Here is a 17,179-nt window from a genome sequence, read left to right on the forward strand (position 1 = left end):
TCCATCTTTTGCAACTTTTCATGCACATTTCGGATGCAACCACTACCTTGGCTGTGCTGTGGATTCTTTCAGTGATGTTGCTCACCACCCATAGATGTTCTTGCATCTACTTGTTTGCACACTATAAGATTAACTGATCATCAGTCATGGGTCCAAACTGACAAGTTATGGGTAACTCCCTCTATCTTGCAAAAAAACTCATCCACCATCTCTCCCTATGTTTGTGTTGAGCATAAAATGTATGTCGGATCATGGCAATGTTGACTGACTTTGCAAATCTTGCCTCTAAACTAAACTTTTTCTCTTTATACACATCTGTGATTACAAATCCTTGGGGATTCATGACTTTTAGAAGATATTTAAATATACACTGTACTTTCTTCCCCTGCCTGTATAATAAGTCCATAGTAAGCTTCAGTGTTATTTTCTCAGATTTTGATCCGTTCTTTCTAGCAAAAACTGGCCAGTAGAATGATCGTTCGGGCTGTTTCTATGTTCTAGGGGCTCCGGGAGCTGTTCAAAACAGTGCACTGGATGTGGATTGATGGTAAGAAGCGTACTCCTTTACAAGCCCTGGATAATACATTTATTGAGGCCCAGCACAGTGGATTGTAATTTAATGTTGTCAGTTATTTAGAGCTCACAATAGATGGATTGTCAAAGTCCCACTTTATTTACTTTACAGATTGACTGAATGTCTTGCACTACTATCAAATACTCACTAGCAGAATCACATACATGTTTCATTTACTGTAAGTGGATATATCTTTTCAGGCTACTTCAAGTGACCAAAGCGGTTACACTGTGTCTCTGCCCCTGGGGTTTCTTCATGTTGGATGGCACCATTATCCGGCATAGACCGCTTGGCAGTGTCTCGGTTCGGACAGGATCGGAGGCACTGGTTGACACAGCTGAGTAAAAGCTGACACAATTTGATGCATATTACACTCACTTCAGTGCTGGAGGTCAGCGGAAGCTCGGAAGTAAGTTGCAAGGTCAGCCCCTCACAGGCATCAGGAGATGACTTGCCTTGTGGTAAGTGAGACCTTTACGAGTCCAACAAATGGTGGTGTTTTATCTATTCTCAGCACTATTTACAAAAAATGTTGCACCCACCAGTTGTTATTGCTGAAAATGAGCAATAAATGATTAGGCTGTCGAGTGCACGTAAGTCACTGTGTGCCTTGAAGCCAGACTCCTTTCTTTGGGTTTGAAGCATCACCATCAGGGTCGTTGCATGTTGAGCTCTGACCTATAAAATCATTGACAAAATGTTGGAAGGTATTCTCCAGAGCGGAAGTGATTATGCAAGGCATTTTATTGATACAACAATCCTGTGGTGTGCCCAGCCACCTTCTCCAACTGGTGTCCTGGAATTTCCACAGAGCATTACGGAAAGGTTGGAACCCCAGGGAATTGTGACCAGCCACAAAGCTATACAAATACCCCTAAGTAAAACGAATACTACTCAAAATAATGAAATGCGATGGAAATGAAATTAACAATCTCAGAATATAAGCAAAAAACGTTTTTCAAAGATTCATTTACTTGAAATATAATTAAAGTTATTGACAGACAAGCTCGGAAAAATCCTCAGCAGAAGCATTTACCAGACCGACCAATAACCGAACACTAATGCGTTAGCATTCTAAAAGAGGACTCAATCAAAATTAATTGAGGGCTTAATTAAAACCATTACAATAAAAAGTGTGTGCCTATATTGGATAACAATGATCAATTAATATATTACATCATTACAGTCGAGTATATTTGAACGAGCCCTCTGAACATCTATATTTTTTTAATCATTTCAATCATATACGTGTGATCTGCGTCAGGATTGTCCCACTCATAGTTAATGAGCATTAAGCGTAAATGAGTCCCGAGCCCTGAAGCTGCCTTCTTTAGATCTAAGGCTTCGACAAAGTGCTAAGCTTATTACATCAACATTGTTAAATAGCTAGTTGCTTCAGATGTAAGGCTTCGATAGCCCAAGTGCTAGGCTTATTAACCCACCCGCTCTCAAACCCAACAGCAATCCTCCTTACGTACTGAATTCCTAGGAGGTGCTGAATGCTATACTTGTTGATGCTCCTTTTAGTGCCTTGTTCGGGTCCATCATGGGTTTCTCTAATCGTAAACCAGAAATACAAGATAATTCGTTGAATTTGTTGTTAACTAGCCATTTACTCATATGGGTCTGTGGTTAGTTACAGTCTGCTACTGGGTACTTCAAGCTGAGCCCTCATTCACATCTCATTACCTGCTGGGCATGCGTACACTGTCCTACAGGACCTTTAATACAGAGGGCATATCTGTGCATGAAGAGCCACATTTCCATTCTTGAGCTTCTGTGTTGCAAGCTCCACACATTGTAATAGGTGGCTCACGAGCAGAAGATCCACACCACACAGGCACTAATTTATTGCAGCCTTAATCGATCCAACTTCGAGTCTGTTAAAACATGTGTGCAAATACTCCCTCCTGGAATACAGTAAGAGAGGACACAAACAGATCACATGTTCTATTGTTTCGGCGCGATAATCGCACCCTCTGCCGCAGTCCTGACTGCACTTCCATGGTTGTAAAGTTTTAAGGGGTATCAGCATAAATCTCATTCTTATGAACTGGTGCCTCATGGATTGTTTCATATTGTTGGACGAGTATGGCTGTGGTAGCGTGCCCAGATGTTCCGGTTTTCTCCGGACAGTCCCCGTTTTGAGAAGACTATCGGCTTCCCGATGGTTTTTCTAATTTTCAAGAAATGTCCCTGTTTTTAGGAATAGGATAGTCATCCTGCAAAGCAGAAATGAAACTTTTGCTCTCCAGTCAAGAGACAACTCTTAAGTTATTTAATTTATTATCTGCCTTTCAGGGACACAGGAGGAAGTCGGCTGCCTGCTCGCACCAGAGGAAAGACAGTAGGGAACAGGATGAGAGGGGTGGGGGGTTTACAGGGTGGAGGTCCTGCCACAGCTTTTAGGTCGAGCCAGGGCAGCGCATGCGCTGCTGTGAGGCATGCAGTAGTGGAGCATGGCTTTGAAGCCCGCCTACTCTCCGCCCATATTTGTAATTGGCTTGTGTCATTGTCCTTCGTAAATGCTAGCTTCCAAGTCGTTATTAGGCTTACTAGTCCTTCCTTGGTACCGCCTTGTCTGCATTTGTTACCTCCTATAACGACTGGACCTTTTACTGGTGCTGTTACATGGGCTGCTTTATAAGTCATTGAGCACTATTTTATTTAATGCTTTTCCTCTATTCCACCCACTACCTCACAGCACGCCGGTCGATTTATTTAAAATTTTTACTAATGGCGGTCTGCTTTAACTATAGCGGCCTTTATTTATTTATATATTTTAGCAGCCTAGTCCGCATTTAGCTGCTACGCTTACTTATTTATGTTTTTGTTTACTAGCGCCCATGCAGCGCTTTCACATTCATAGAGGCCACGCCCCTTTCTTTACACAAACCGCGTCTAAAGAAAGGTACGCGGCCAACTTTAAAGTGAAAGTGCGGCATGGGCGCTTTTACCCACAAAAAAACATCTGTTTGTCAAGTTGACAAACAGATGCTTTTTTTGTCAAAGCCCCCATATTGCGGTTTCATTTAAGGTCGTACTTGCCCCATCTAAAGAAAGGGGCGCGGCCTTCCTGAATGTGAAAGCGCCGCATAGGTTCTAGTGAAAAACAAATATTTGCAATGCAATAGATCTCGCATTTGCGAGAGTTTAGGCTATTGCACTGCCAATAGCTTAAACTCTCGCGAAAGTGAGATCTTTTGCATTGAAATGCTTGCTATATAATGTAATCTTGTAAATTCCTGTGGAAAAAAATATATATATATTTACACACACACGCATTTACATAGGTATGCAAAAATGGAGACAGGACCGACATAAAAGTAACATTAAAGGCTTTAGTCCTACTTTTATGTCTACCCAGTCTCTTTTTTTTTTTTTTTTTTAAAAACCTTTATTGACATTTCAACGAAAGACAAGTATGGGCCTACAACCCCCGGGGCCGGCCGCTAAGCAGTTAGAGTAACAGAAAGCAAATTTTAATCACAGGCAGCACCTCGGGGAGCAGAATCTCCATGCTAGTATACTCTTGGGCACTGAACAGCCCAAGTAGGAAACCAGGATATAAAAGGTTTTCATTTTATAATAGAGGATGGAAGGATCAGGTGCCAAACAATTTCCCAGCAGCGAAAAATGGCAGACAGAATAGTAAACGTCAACAATAAACAGCAATCTATAAAGTCAATGGCGCTAAAGCAGGAGGTTCAGGATGTGGAGAAATATCACGAGCCATATGCGCCTGCAGTCCCCTGCCCTAAGACCCAGAAAACACCACGGAAATTGAGGCACAAATGAAAAAGCAGTGATTGACAGCGAAAGAAACCTACCGTACTGACCCCAGAAAAGAAAGACAAAGAAAGATAAGAGAAGAAAAAGGAGGCCATAGAAACAAAGTAAAAAACTAAGAAATCCCCTCCCCCAGCCCCCCACCCTGCACCTCTGCAGATGACTACGGCCCCCCCCCCCCAGCAGTGTGCCTGTCGCCCCGAAACCAAACCCGAAATATAGAAGAGACAGAGAAAAAGGAAAAAGAAAGAAAACCCCACCTAACGGGGGAGTGGAGAGAGTATTAATAAACTGGAGGAGGGCCTTCAAACATGCCCCCGGCTTCTCCCAACCGCACAATGTGTTCCTCCCCAAAGCAAACAGTAATCAACAAAAAATCGACCATGTCAAAGAAAAATGGGGAGCGTTATGCCCTATTACACTATTAGGTATGCCGTGAGAGCACGCAACCCCTGCGCCCGCCCGCCTATTAGATGACAACCTCTGAAGGATCAGTCTTATCCTTGGCCTCTCTTTGCGAATCCTCCGATGCATACCCATCGACTCAGTGCCATGTCCAATGTTACGAGGAAGAGGAGCGTCCAACAAAGACCAGGAAGCGACACACACAGGCAGGGTGGACGTCTCTGAATACCAACACAGTCATCATTATGGAGGATCATCTTTCCCAGTACTACCCCAGGACATGCACTGCACACAAGGTCCAGGATGGAGGAATCAGCCAGAGCAGGCAACCGTTGCTTGAATATTGCCTGGGTCGCCGGAGGCTGTGCGTGGGACAAAGCCACCACCTTCTGCTCAAGTCTAAAACCTCCGGAACAGACCAGACCTACAGCCAGCCGACCACACGTTGGCACATTGTCCGGAGTTGCCAGCTTTCCCCTATTCACAGGGGCGGCCACGACACTGTCCTCCTGTGTGAAGTGAAACAAGTCCTTGTGTACCTGGGGACAGGCAGATCGCAACTGTTCCGACTCTGACGCCATACCATCAAGCTTTCTCCCCAATACCCAGGCGCCGTGAACCAAGGTGGAACGAAGGGCACCGAGAGCTTCGATAAGGTCACCGTACCCCAGCACAGCTCCCCGCGCCCGCGCCGCTACGCTCCTCTTAGCCACACACTCCCGATCTTGCTGAGACCCAGTGTACAGGATGATAGAATCCATCCTATCAAGATGGCCGCAGGGTAGTTCCACCCCAGATTGGGACCGGGACTTAAGCACAAACGCATCAAGTTCCATGTCACTGCAAACAGGGTTCCGGGGGCAGACAGAATATGTATCCAGTATGTGGTCACAGGTAACAGTCATCCTCACCCTGGACCAGCGCCCACGAAAATCCGGGAGCAGCCCGCGAAAATCGGGACGAATTACAGGCAGCGTTCGAGCAGCTCACTGGCGAGGGCTCAGGCGATTACCGAATATTCTTGGAATTGCCACCTCGGGCGTGCACTCGTTCCACTACGCCCAGCGGTAGGAATGACCACGGCGAAATTCAGGCCAATATCCGCACCGCTCCGATATTCCGACTCCACCCAGTCACCAATGGCCGCTGTTGTTGAACTGCCGCCCGGCCATGTTGTCCACCCGAGGTCCCGGTCCCGGGGTTGCACAGGCCGCAAACTTCAGATGAACATTTCTCCGGCGGTACCGCCGCCAGAAACTTCAGAATCACGCGATCGGTTGCCGCTCTCAACCACCAACACGGGCATATAGCTCTGGCTAAGGATCTCATGCAGGATATTTGTGCGGGATGCGGAGGTTCACGGAGCCGGGAGCCTACGCTGCCTTCCCGATCGCCATCTTGGCTCCTCCCCCCCCAGTCTCGGTTTTTACTTCTCAATATCTGGTCACCCTAGGCTTTGGAGACAGAGCCGAATAAGATGTTATCAAAAGCTGTGCCCTTGTCATCTTAGAAAAGCTTTCTTTGTTGTTCTGAACAAGACCAGCTTTGACGCGCACTTAACTACCACTTTAAAATGGTTATAATCTATATTATTTTCCCAGTGCTCCTCTATCTGTAGTTCATATAGGAGTTTATCCAAGTACTGTATGCCGATCTCAGTATGTATTTAATGGAAGCTGGCTAGTGCTTTTCAGACTAACCTTTTTAGTGGCGCCTTGGCTGCATTCCTGAATCTTGAGCTATAATTAAAGCGAATGTCCATAACAGTTGTGAGGTCATCATCACAAACTCCAAACGAAGTTGACAGACTTGAGTACTTTGGTAGGCCAAATACTGACCTAATTGCAACACAGAATATCTTCTCTAGATCAATAAGTAATTTTGAGCCCCATATTGGAGACCCATAAAGAATTGCATGTGCCAATTTCACTTCGAATATCTGCAAGATATAAGAACCTTTCGGCTGTTTACGTTTTTATTGACTTTACATAGTTAATTTTGCAGGAGATTTGCTTGGGTGGCTATGGCCCTTAGTTGGTTTTTTAAAAGTAATTTTGCATCTAACCATACACCAGGATATTGGTAACTTTCCGTACTTGCTAATCTTTGATCTCCAATCTGCTATATATTCTTTGTCTTGGCTTGGTCAAATTGTAAAAATGTTGTTTTGCGTAAAATTAGGATGTTATTGGGAGCTGGAACATAGGTGTTACAAAGCAGAAACATGAGTGTTTTTGTTTGGACTCCTAAAGCTAAAATAAGCACCACTAATTAAAAAATGCATTATCTCGTTTGGACCTAAAGAGCATTTTATTCAGTAACCAGGAGTGATAGTGTGCTAGTGAAACAGGACTACCCTGAATGGGCAGTTTAATTTGTTAAATATCTTTTTTAAAGTTCCTAAATTAGTGAACAATTTATTATCAGTGGATTATCGGTCGCTGCCAGGAGAAAGTTGAGGCATTTAAATTAAATGTTCTTTTCCTATGCCTGTCTCTGACATCAACAGAATCTTTAGCTAATAAGTATGTCTCTACAGACACCTCTAGAGGCCTGACATTCGAAATGAGAGCAGGGCAACTAGGTCGAAATTAAATCAAGTACATTGACTTCTACAAATAGATATGGTAAAGCTTATCCCAGGTTCAAAGATCTCGAAACGCAATGTTGTAAAAAAGTCTGTCTTTAAAATTAGTGCCTGGAACGCAGTAGGATTACAGTCTGAATTAACAGACAATCATTGACAGAACTTCTGCCCATTTAGATACTGCTGGGCAACCCACTGGCCAGTAGATGGTTTGGCCTCTAATCTCATTGCAGGGAATCGCCAAACGAATTTAGAGATCTTGACTTTGAAGTTGGGAATCTCTGGGCCTCAGTGGAGCTGGAGCTGCAGCTGCTCGACTGAAGTCACATAACCTTGCTAAGTAGATGCAATGCTCAGCCAAGGTTTTTTCTTTACAAGAAACAAACTGCCAAAGTGGGAGCTTGCTTCCTGAAACTGAAAGCAACAAAGACGGGGTCACTGTTTGATTTCTCTGCCTAAGACCTCCAAGCTTCACATGGCAGTCCCAGAGAGTGATATCTAGTGTTGGATGCCTGCCCTAAGTTACGTAGGACGATTGTTACTTTGACATGACAGTCCAGTGCAAACGGTCCTGTAAATGAGACTGGTCTCCCACTCAGCCATACACTAGATGGTGCCCATGGTCTAAGCCTCCTATATTTAAAGTTGGCTGTATGACTTTTTTCATAGAAGTTAACATCCCGGGAAATGTCATTAAAATACAAATCGAATTCTAAAGTTACTATTTTACATACTTCCAACAATTATATACCAAACTTACTAATTTTTCCCTAATAGGGAAAGATGTCCATCTTATGAATGTTTATCAAAGAACAGCCTATATGCAAGAATCTCGGTCAAAAAAAATAAAAATTATTGCTCAACGGTGTCAAGAGTTTTTGGCAGAGAATTCATCTATGTTAATTATAGCAGGTTACTTCAAGGTAGCTGCGTGAGCGCTCTGCGCGCATTTGCTCTCACCTACGTGATTTTTAACAACTTTTTTGTTTAATTTGTTTGTATACCTGCTTTTAGACAGCGCCCTTCACTTGCACCATAATTGGCCCCCGCACTGCCGTTTTGGCGGATTTGGCTCTGGGGTGGGTGACCTGTCCGTTTTGGCCGCCATTTTGGAGTGGGGTGTGTGGATAGAGGTGTCTCTACCCTCCAGCGCTTCAGTGCGCAGGAGCAGCCTGGGAACACCTACTTAAAGCTCCTCCCCTAGCGCAGCGGGATCGCGCAGCGGGCGTGTCCTCGCGTGGCCGGAGTCGTGCCAGAGTCCTGCCCGTCTGCGCTAAGGACGCGCTGGACGTCGCGGTACTCTGTGTAAGGACTATCATACCATCCTGGGTCCACCATGCTGACGTACTCGCGGGATTGCCTGTTTGCCATCGGTCAGGTAAGCCGCTGTTGCACCCTTCCACCGGTACACCCATTGCGTGGCCCATATCATTGCCCTTGTAATGGGTGGGCTCTCGACTCTCCGCATCCTCTCCCAAGGTTTATTTCCTCGGAGACCCGCCGTACTACAGACACTCCTACTACTCTGAAGATCCTGAATTTAAACGTCAGGTCAGCGCTGAAACACTATCAGCATATCTATGACCTCATTGAGGAGGAAGCTCCAGACGTATTTGCCATGACGGAAACATGGCTACAGGACGCTGATACCGCTATTACCAATCTAGCCTGCCCACCCGGCTATTCTATGTACACCTTGAATAGGCTGTCTAGGGGTGGAGGTATCGCGTTAGTGGTAAAATCTATCTACCCTTGCGTCTGGGGTGCCCTAAACATCTCCAGGTGTGAAAGTGCCATGTTCAAGGTCTCTGTCAGCCCTGAGTTTACCCTGTCCGGGATGGTCGTCTATCGCCCACCCGGCAGTGATGTGGCGTTTAGAAATGCTTTCCCTGACACTGTTGGCCCTTTGGTCGCCGACTGTGCCAACTTTTCTATCATGGGTGACCTAAACCTACATCTTGACACCCTCTCTGGCCTGACAGTGCGTTCCATCTCTTCTGACCTGGAGGCCTTTCAACTTCCCCAGATGGTTTCCCAGCCTACCCATCTGGGGGGGCATATTTTGGATCCCCTGTTTACCAATCTGTTGGGGATTCAAATTACCTCTGTCTCTCCGGTGGAATGGACAGACCACTTCTTGGTGTCCATCCTCTGCCCGGTCTCGGCCACTCCTTCCATCTCTACGGCTAGACGGGTTCAGAAGAGGGCTTGGAAAAAGCTTCGGCTAGAGGACTTTCATCGTCTTCTATTAGAGGAGCCGCTGGGCCCTTTGACGGATGTGGAAAGGGGCTATGACCTCTTCTGTTCATGGATAACTAGGGCCTTGGACTCTCTGATACCCATCGTTTCAACTAAAATCAATCCCAGAGAGTCGAGTCCCTGGTACGATGGCACTCTCCGGGCCCTAAAGGGTGCCTGTAGACGAGCAGAGAGGGCTTGGAGGAAAACCTATGGGGCTGATCTAAAAGATGCATACGCCAAGTCCGTTAAGCTCTACCATTGAGCTATCTGCCGAGCCCGTGCGGCTTTTTATGCCACCGAATTCCGGAACAGTCCGAATCCGTCAAAAGCTATCTTTAAGGCCGTAAAAGATCTCACAGCGAAGCGGACTATCTCTACGACCGTGAGCTCCCTTTCCCATTGTGAATTCCTTGCATCTTACTTCTTGGGGAAGGTCCAAGCTATATATAGGACATTCCCTAGCATAGGGTTCACTGAGGAAAGTATAAATGGGGTCCACCATCAGACTACACTGCTTGTTTTCCCCCCCCTCACCTTGGATGGTTTTGACAAACTTGCGCTGCAAGTCAAATCTGGGTCCCCATCCGATCCAGTAAGGCCTGCTCTCTTCCGAGACCAAGCTTTTATGGGGCGTACAGCCGTATGCTCCCTTGTCAACCTCTCCTTGGAAACGGGAACTGTTCCATCTAAGTGGAAACAAGCTGTGGTGTCCCCGATCATTAAAAAGCCCACCCTGGACCCTTCCAAGCCTGAAAGCTATCGCCCCATCTCGTTGTTACCCTGACCAGCCAAGATCACGGAGGCCCACGTCAACCTGGCCCTGTCTGAACATCTGACCCGGACCAATGCCCTCGACCCCACACAAAACGGATTCCGTGCTGGGCACAGTACGGAAACTGCGCTACTTGTGATGGTGGAACATCTCCGGGCAAGGTTGGATGCTGGTCAAACGGCGGCGCTTATTTTGTTAGATCTTAGCGCCGCCTTTGATACGGTAGACCACAGCATCCTCCTGCATCGGCTCGAGGAGACTGGCATTGGCGGTCAGGTGTTGCAATGGTTCCGCTCCTTTTTAGATGACCGCTCCTTCTGTGTTGCCATCCCTCCCTTCAAGTCCAACTACCAACCACTGGCCATGGGGGTTCCGCAAGGGTCCTCGCTGAGTCCCACGTTGTTCAATCTTTACGTGAGACCGCTGGCTGATGTCGCTAGGCAGTGGGGCCTTACTTTGGTCTCATATGCTGACGACACTCAGCTGGCGGTTACTCTCAGTGGGGATGCGGAGATTGAGGCCCCCAGGTTTCAGTCCGGACTGAAGGCGGTGGCTAGCTGGCTGACAGGCAATTGCCTTCAGCTAAACGCCACTAAAACAGAGGTGATGGTCGTCGGGAAGGGAGTGGAGCTGTGGGGTGACCACTGGTGGCCCTCAGAGTTGGGACCTACTCCGATCCCGGTATCGGAAGTGAAAAATCTGGGGGTATGGCTGGATGCGGGCCTCTCCTTTGTAGGCCATACTAAAAGAACCGCGGCCTGTTGTTTCGGTCTCCTGAGGGGCTTGAGACCTGTTCTCAAGTTCTTTGACGCCCCGACCAGGCAGCTGGTGATCCAGGCTACTATCATCTCCCGCCTGGATTACGCCAGCTCTCTCCTGGCTGGGGCTAACCAGGCTGAACTAACCCGCTTACAACGGGTTCAGAATGATGCGGCGAGGGCGATTGTTGGCTTGCCCAGATTCTGCTCAGTGACAGGTGTCCTTCGCTCCCTACACTGGCTTCCGGTCAGGAAGCGCATCCTCTTCAAGGTTTTGTGCCTTGCTTTTAAAATCTTGAGAGGTACAGGCCCGGAAATCCTGTCGAGTTGTCTGTCTTTGTATGTCCCTGCCCGTAGCCTTCGCTCTCAGGGTCTGGCCCTTGCGGTGGTTCCCAGATTCAGGCTTAGCCGCATGGGAGGCCGCTCGTTTAGGGTAATGGCTGCGTCAGCATGGAACTCCTTGCCTGTTGAAATCCGCTTGCTGGAGGACCTTCTGACCTTTCGGAGGGCTATAAAAACCTTCTTGTTTTAGCTGTTTCTTAGTTTCTGTTTTTAGCCTGTGGTTGTGTTACGTGCTACCTTGTCTCTGCGCCAGGACGCTCCTTGGCTGGAGTATCTGTGCGCACAATAAATAGTCGTAACATAACATAACATAACTTCAGCTGTCCTGAAGGGCCTTCAGAAGTGGTTCAGGAGATAACTGTTCTATAAGATAAGCAATAAGATGTTCCCCAGGTGGAAGGTGATTGATTTGGGTGTAAGCCACATTCAGCTAAAGCTAAGCAAATGCTACAGCTTGCTATCAGTCACTGAATGAGGGCATGTACTTACTCATTCTTTCTATGCAACCCTGTGCATTTACATATCGGTATAAATGCTCTCTGGGCTATATTGATTATTTAATATTTAACAAAGTCTATTGGTACATTTTGGTTGATAAGATCGTGACCCAGCATCTAGCCAGTGACTAAGCTCTCTTAATTCTAGAGCTCATTTTTTTGTGGAGATTGTACAATAAGAAAATAAAAAAACGTCTACTGTTTGATCATGTTGGCCAATACAAAAAGCGTTGTGCTGGGAAAATGTAGCCAAAGGAAAACGCATGCACAAAGTATTTATCAATTCAAGATCCCACCTATATTAGAAATTGTCTTTGTTAAGTCTAGAATAGTGAACAATTCATCAAAAAGTCAAGAAAACGTTTTACCCAGGAAGAAGGTATTAAATAATGAAACTTTATATTCTGAAATATTAAGTGAAAAAGAGTATAATTCCCTGTTAGGATACAGAGTGACGACCTTACACCTGATCTTCTCAGAAATATCAAGCAAAAGAATGTTAATTACCAACAGACAGGTATAACAGTCAGGAAAAAATACAAAGAAAATGGAACAAAAAAAAAAAGGTATACCACGGAATGGTTCAACCTGGAGATCCTGACAGCGGTCATGAAATCAGGAATGATAGGTACAGATACTATTGGTCTTTGGTGATCCGGTTGATGTGCCATAGAACGAGTGCCTTATAAGTCTCTAGGAGTTAGGACAGAAATTAAGTGAGAAATAAAACTTACTAGGACTTTAAATTATCAAGTAAAACAATTATTATTATTATTCACAAACAGTTTTCCAGCAATGATGTGACTGTAAAGCAGTCACTGACTTATGGTGATGCTAATAAAATATGTCAAGCTGTATAAACAACTGCTTTACGTAGCTCATATTGGCCTTAAACCAGTCTTTGCCAGCATCGCTCAAGCCAAAACTGTGGGAGGTACAGGAAAGAATTATATTTCACCCTTATTTAGTTTCAGCCACCACACCCATTTACACTGGGAACTACATTAAAGTAAGATGGTGCAAGGGAAGGGAAACAACACACGGTTTGCAGGTGTCAAGGAGGGTCCATCAGGATTGTGTTTTGGAAAAGCGCTCTTCTGTCTTCATATTAATGGGGTGCATGGTTACCTAAGATATGATATATTTGATGATCCACACTTGATGGTGAGCACAAATCAATTTTGTTTGAGGACAATGAAAACCTTTTTAACAACTAATAGTATGGGCCACAACAACTTATTAGCTGGTTTCTCTAACTTTTGTAGAGATCATAGGCTACTTATAAATCACACAAAACAATGCGTGATGTATCAAGGAAAAAATGGCTAAAAAGATATGACTCCATGGACAATCACCAAAAACAATGGCTTTATTAACTTATATCAACACTCATTGTTCTGTTAACGCCAATTGGCAAGTCCAACAGGAAAAAAGAGTACATTTACCTAACATAATTGTTAAAATATTCAATTCGAAATTGTCTCGCCAACAATCAAAACATACCAAGCCAAAGCAGTATCTGTAGCTGTATAGGGGCTTAGAAATTTAGAGAGAGATAAAACTACAATAATCAAGTGGCAATGAAAATGAAAATGTTTTCCTCATTTGATTAGCCCATCTTCCAGCAAGTGCTCTTATGGTACCACTGCGATATGAGATGAAGCTCAATGGCATTGAAAAGGAAGCCAAATTTCAACCTGCAGCACTTTGATTTGGCACGTGTGGCCTGGAACAACTACAGAATTATAGTGTGATGCTTACTGACATAACACAACAACTTGGAGCATTAACACCATGAGGGTTTAAACAGGTTATTGAAACCCTTTACAGTACTGGCCACAGTGTAATTTGGCTCAATCAGACAAGTATTACAAGAGTTAATTTTGTTCTTGGGATTGGTTAATTTATATGGACCCAGTTTGGGTCCACTGACATCACAGTATAATATAAAACTAAAGTGCCTCAAGCTGTGCCCGTGCAAGCCCTGCGCCTCAAGTTCTCGCTAACCAGTACATATGCCAGGGGAATTACTAACATAATACGATGGGTATATAACATCTTGCACACAGAACCAGGAACCCTTAGAGCACTGCTAGGATCGGAAATCTTTGATCCAGGATCTACAAAATATGTTTTTTTATCAAAATCTAACGTTTGCACTTAAGTTAACAGAATGTACAGTGGATCTGCTGAAATCCTGGACTCCGGCACACTTGAAACTTTTTTTTAAAACACTCAGCGCCAAGAATAAGTTATGATCTTGACATTTTACACTGTTCAAAACTGTTACTATACAAGGCATATGCAGATTCAATGGAATTTAAGCAAAGGCAACACTATCTTACTTATTCTTTAAGTCACGGCGCCCGAAGATGCATGATCTTACTTCGATTTGGGATCCTCCCTTTTAAATCCCTAACTTGCAATTGGACACAAAATAAAAATGTCGGAAGCCTATGCAACCTCTGTCAAGGAGGAGTTCAAGACTTGATACATGCACTATTCATATGCCCTAACCCCACAGTCGTTGCTGCTAGAAAGAGGTTCTTAAAGCCAATCCAAACAAAGTGCAACTGTGCAAATGTACAGAGTTTGATTTATCTTTTAAAATCACCTCCTAATGAATTTACTTGTTATAACTTGTTTAAATTTTTTAAAAAATGTATACATTTATATTAGGATGAATTTTACAAAGCCTTTTAGTTACAGATGTAATTTTGTTGTCGTTTTTAAATTTCTTATTTGTTGTTCTCAGTAGAGAACTAACTCAAATACAAATTTTGAAATTTGAATTTGAAATATAAAACAGACAAGGAATTAGAAACTTACTTCAATCAAACTGAACTACAGTTGGATAAAACTTTTTTTTAATCAAGTTGGGATAAGGTATATTGCCATCATCAAAATTCAGGGGCAACTGAAATAACACCTTATTGAAGGCTGATCACTTACCTTGCTACAATGAAGTGGTAGAAACGAAAGGACACTTACTAATGTTTTGCCCTATATAAAACTGAGGAGAAATGACTGCTTCCAGTCTACTGGCAGCAAGAGTGAGAGAAGTGAAGGAGGCTTTTCCAATCGGTAAGAAGTCATATGAACCTATTCATTTTTGCTATTTTTGAGGATTTGAATCGCTGCATGATAGAGCCAAGAAAGATTGCTTAAAAAAATTATTTAAGATCAGTTTTATAGAAAGCTTGCCAAGAGTATGTATCTGGGATATTATCTATATATGCACTGTGATGCCAGCCCATTGAGTTTTACTACTGAACTTGTATTTCGACAACTGTGAAATAATAATTGAGATGACAACTATTAACTATGCGGTCAACCCCTGGTTTATCTATAAAGGTGGATGTATTTTTTTTATCATACTTTAACTCAATGTTGTACTTTTGCGCTGCACTGTTATGATGATTGCTTTTATAGACAAGGTCCGAAAAAACCTTATGAGGAAAGTTTACAAGAAAAGGATCCTCTGAATGTGGCATGGGGCCTCTAGTGGTTGATTAGTTGTGTGTTAGGAAATGTACTCTTAATCTCCAGCGTGGGCTGCAGTAGAAGAAAATCTGCTCTTGGTAATCATCTGATGAGCAGATTTTCTTATAGTTTAAGAGGGGCCTTGCCTGGGAGGAAACCTGTTGAATGAGGAGCTCTAGTGCTTGCACTGTGAGTACATACGATCACGATCGTAAGTGTAGTCTGTACAGTCTTCGATTTCTTTTTAAAGTATTGAGCCAGTTTCTCGTGAAGACCGCAAGAGGAAGCATATATCAGCCTCTGTCGAGAAGGCATTCATAATTAATACAAGTTATCAGACATCTTATGCACTGGGAAACTCAAGACAGGCTTATGAAAACAGCTTTAATCAATTGCCACAACGTGTTTCTTATTTTAGAACACAAAATCGACTTAACAGGGAGATTAGAGAGCCAATTCAGGTCGTCCATTCAGTTGCACTATTTAAGTGCTTTGGTTGTTGTGTAATGCATAAGTACTGGAGGCATTGCAGTGGACTAAGGTGAAAGTACAGACAGAAGAAAGCGTCGAGTCCCACACTGCGAGTTTGACACTTTGAAAGTTTTGACATGGTAGCTGCATTGCAAGCAATAAACAGGGGGGTCCTTAGGAGTCAAGTGCGGCGTGTATTGAGTGGACTGGAAGTAGGGGTGTGTGTGTAGTATGGGCAGGGTGCGGGACTAATGCGGAAGTCGTCCGGCCGTTGTAATCAATGGTGACACCATGGTGATGGGAGCCCAGCCCCCAGGGGTGGGCGGGAGCAAATTCCTACACACAGGAGGATGCTCCCTGCCTGCCCCAGCTCTCGGGCAGCAATGACAGCTCCCAATGACAGCTGACTTCCTGCAACTTCCCAACGGTCCGGGCAGCAATCCGTGGGGTGCAGGCCACGGCCATCTGCACCTATCCGGGGTGTCACGCAGCCCGCCTCCCCCTCGGGGAGCTCTGACACCCACAGAGGCCGCTCCCACCTCCCCGTGCAGTACTCACTTTCTCCTTCTTGATCTTGTTTGGCATTGCGGTCCCGGCGCGATCGCCTCCCAGGTCCCTCGCAAGCGGCGGTGATCTGGGTCAGGCCACGCTCCCGAGCCTCCGGGGCGCTTCCTCGTTGCCCAGCTCCACTGTCCTCCAGCCCGGGGCCGCCGCTGCTGCTGTGCTGCTGCCAATGCAGCGTCCGCGACTCTAGTGACGCTGAGCACCCATTGGGCGATCCGTAGCACGTGCGCCGACGTCCCACCGCCCCGCCCTGTGCTTCTGCCCCCGCTCCTGATGCTCCAGCGCTACCTCCTGTCAGTGCGCTGCGGGTGAGGAGGCGCAGCCTTGCTTCGGATGTTCGGGCGGGGGCAGGTTCACGTCCACGAGTCGCGCGCCGAGGGTCACCCCTCAACCTGCCGCCTTCCACCGGCAGGGTGAACAGGCGCCCGGCCGCGAGTCTTGATCTCTGCGGTAGCGCAGACCCCGGAGGAGAAAGTTCGGCGCGGGTCCTCAGTTCATTGATGGAGGCCTGGGGAGCCAGGGGCCGCTCCCTGCTGGAGCAGCTCAAGAAAACGATGACTGGAGCGACCGACGGTGCGTGCGGTGAAATGGAGACACGGCGAGAGATGCTACAGGGCTCTAGGGGAAGGGGGAAATCAGCACAGTAGAAGCTGCTGAGGCGGGGGTTGGAGAATGAAGAGTTGGTAACCTACTGGT

The 17,179-nt window shown here is 45.5% G+C and overlaps 1 protein-coding gene across 3 annotated transcripts in view; it reads right to left on the reverse strand.

The window, feature by feature from the left end:
• PPP2R5C (protein phosphatase 2 regulatory subunit B'gamma) overlaps positions 1-16,732 on the reverse strand; it is a 1,282,082-nt gene extending 1,265,350 nt beyond the window's left edge. Inside the window, exon 1 of one of the 3 annotated variants that reach the window (XM_085626348.1) lies at positions 16,478-16,732. In XM_085626348.1, coding sequence (XP_085482474.1) covers positions 16,478-16,504 — 27 coding nt within the window. In that variant the 5' untranslated portion in view covers positions 16,505-16,732. The remainder of the gene's footprint in view (positions 1-16,477) is intronic. The other 2 variants (XM_085626347.1, XM_085626350.1) reach the window with 2 other exon arrangements.
• Positions 16,733-17,179: the final 447 nt, after the last annotated feature.

The sequence above is a fragment of the Triturus cristatus genome, chromosome 9 (assembly GCF_964204655.1).
Source record: "Triturus cristatus chromosome 9, aTriCri1.1, whole genome shotgun sequence".
Classification (NCBI taxonomy): Eukaryota; Metazoa; Chordata; class Amphibia; order Caudata; family Salamandridae; genus Triturus; species Triturus cristatus.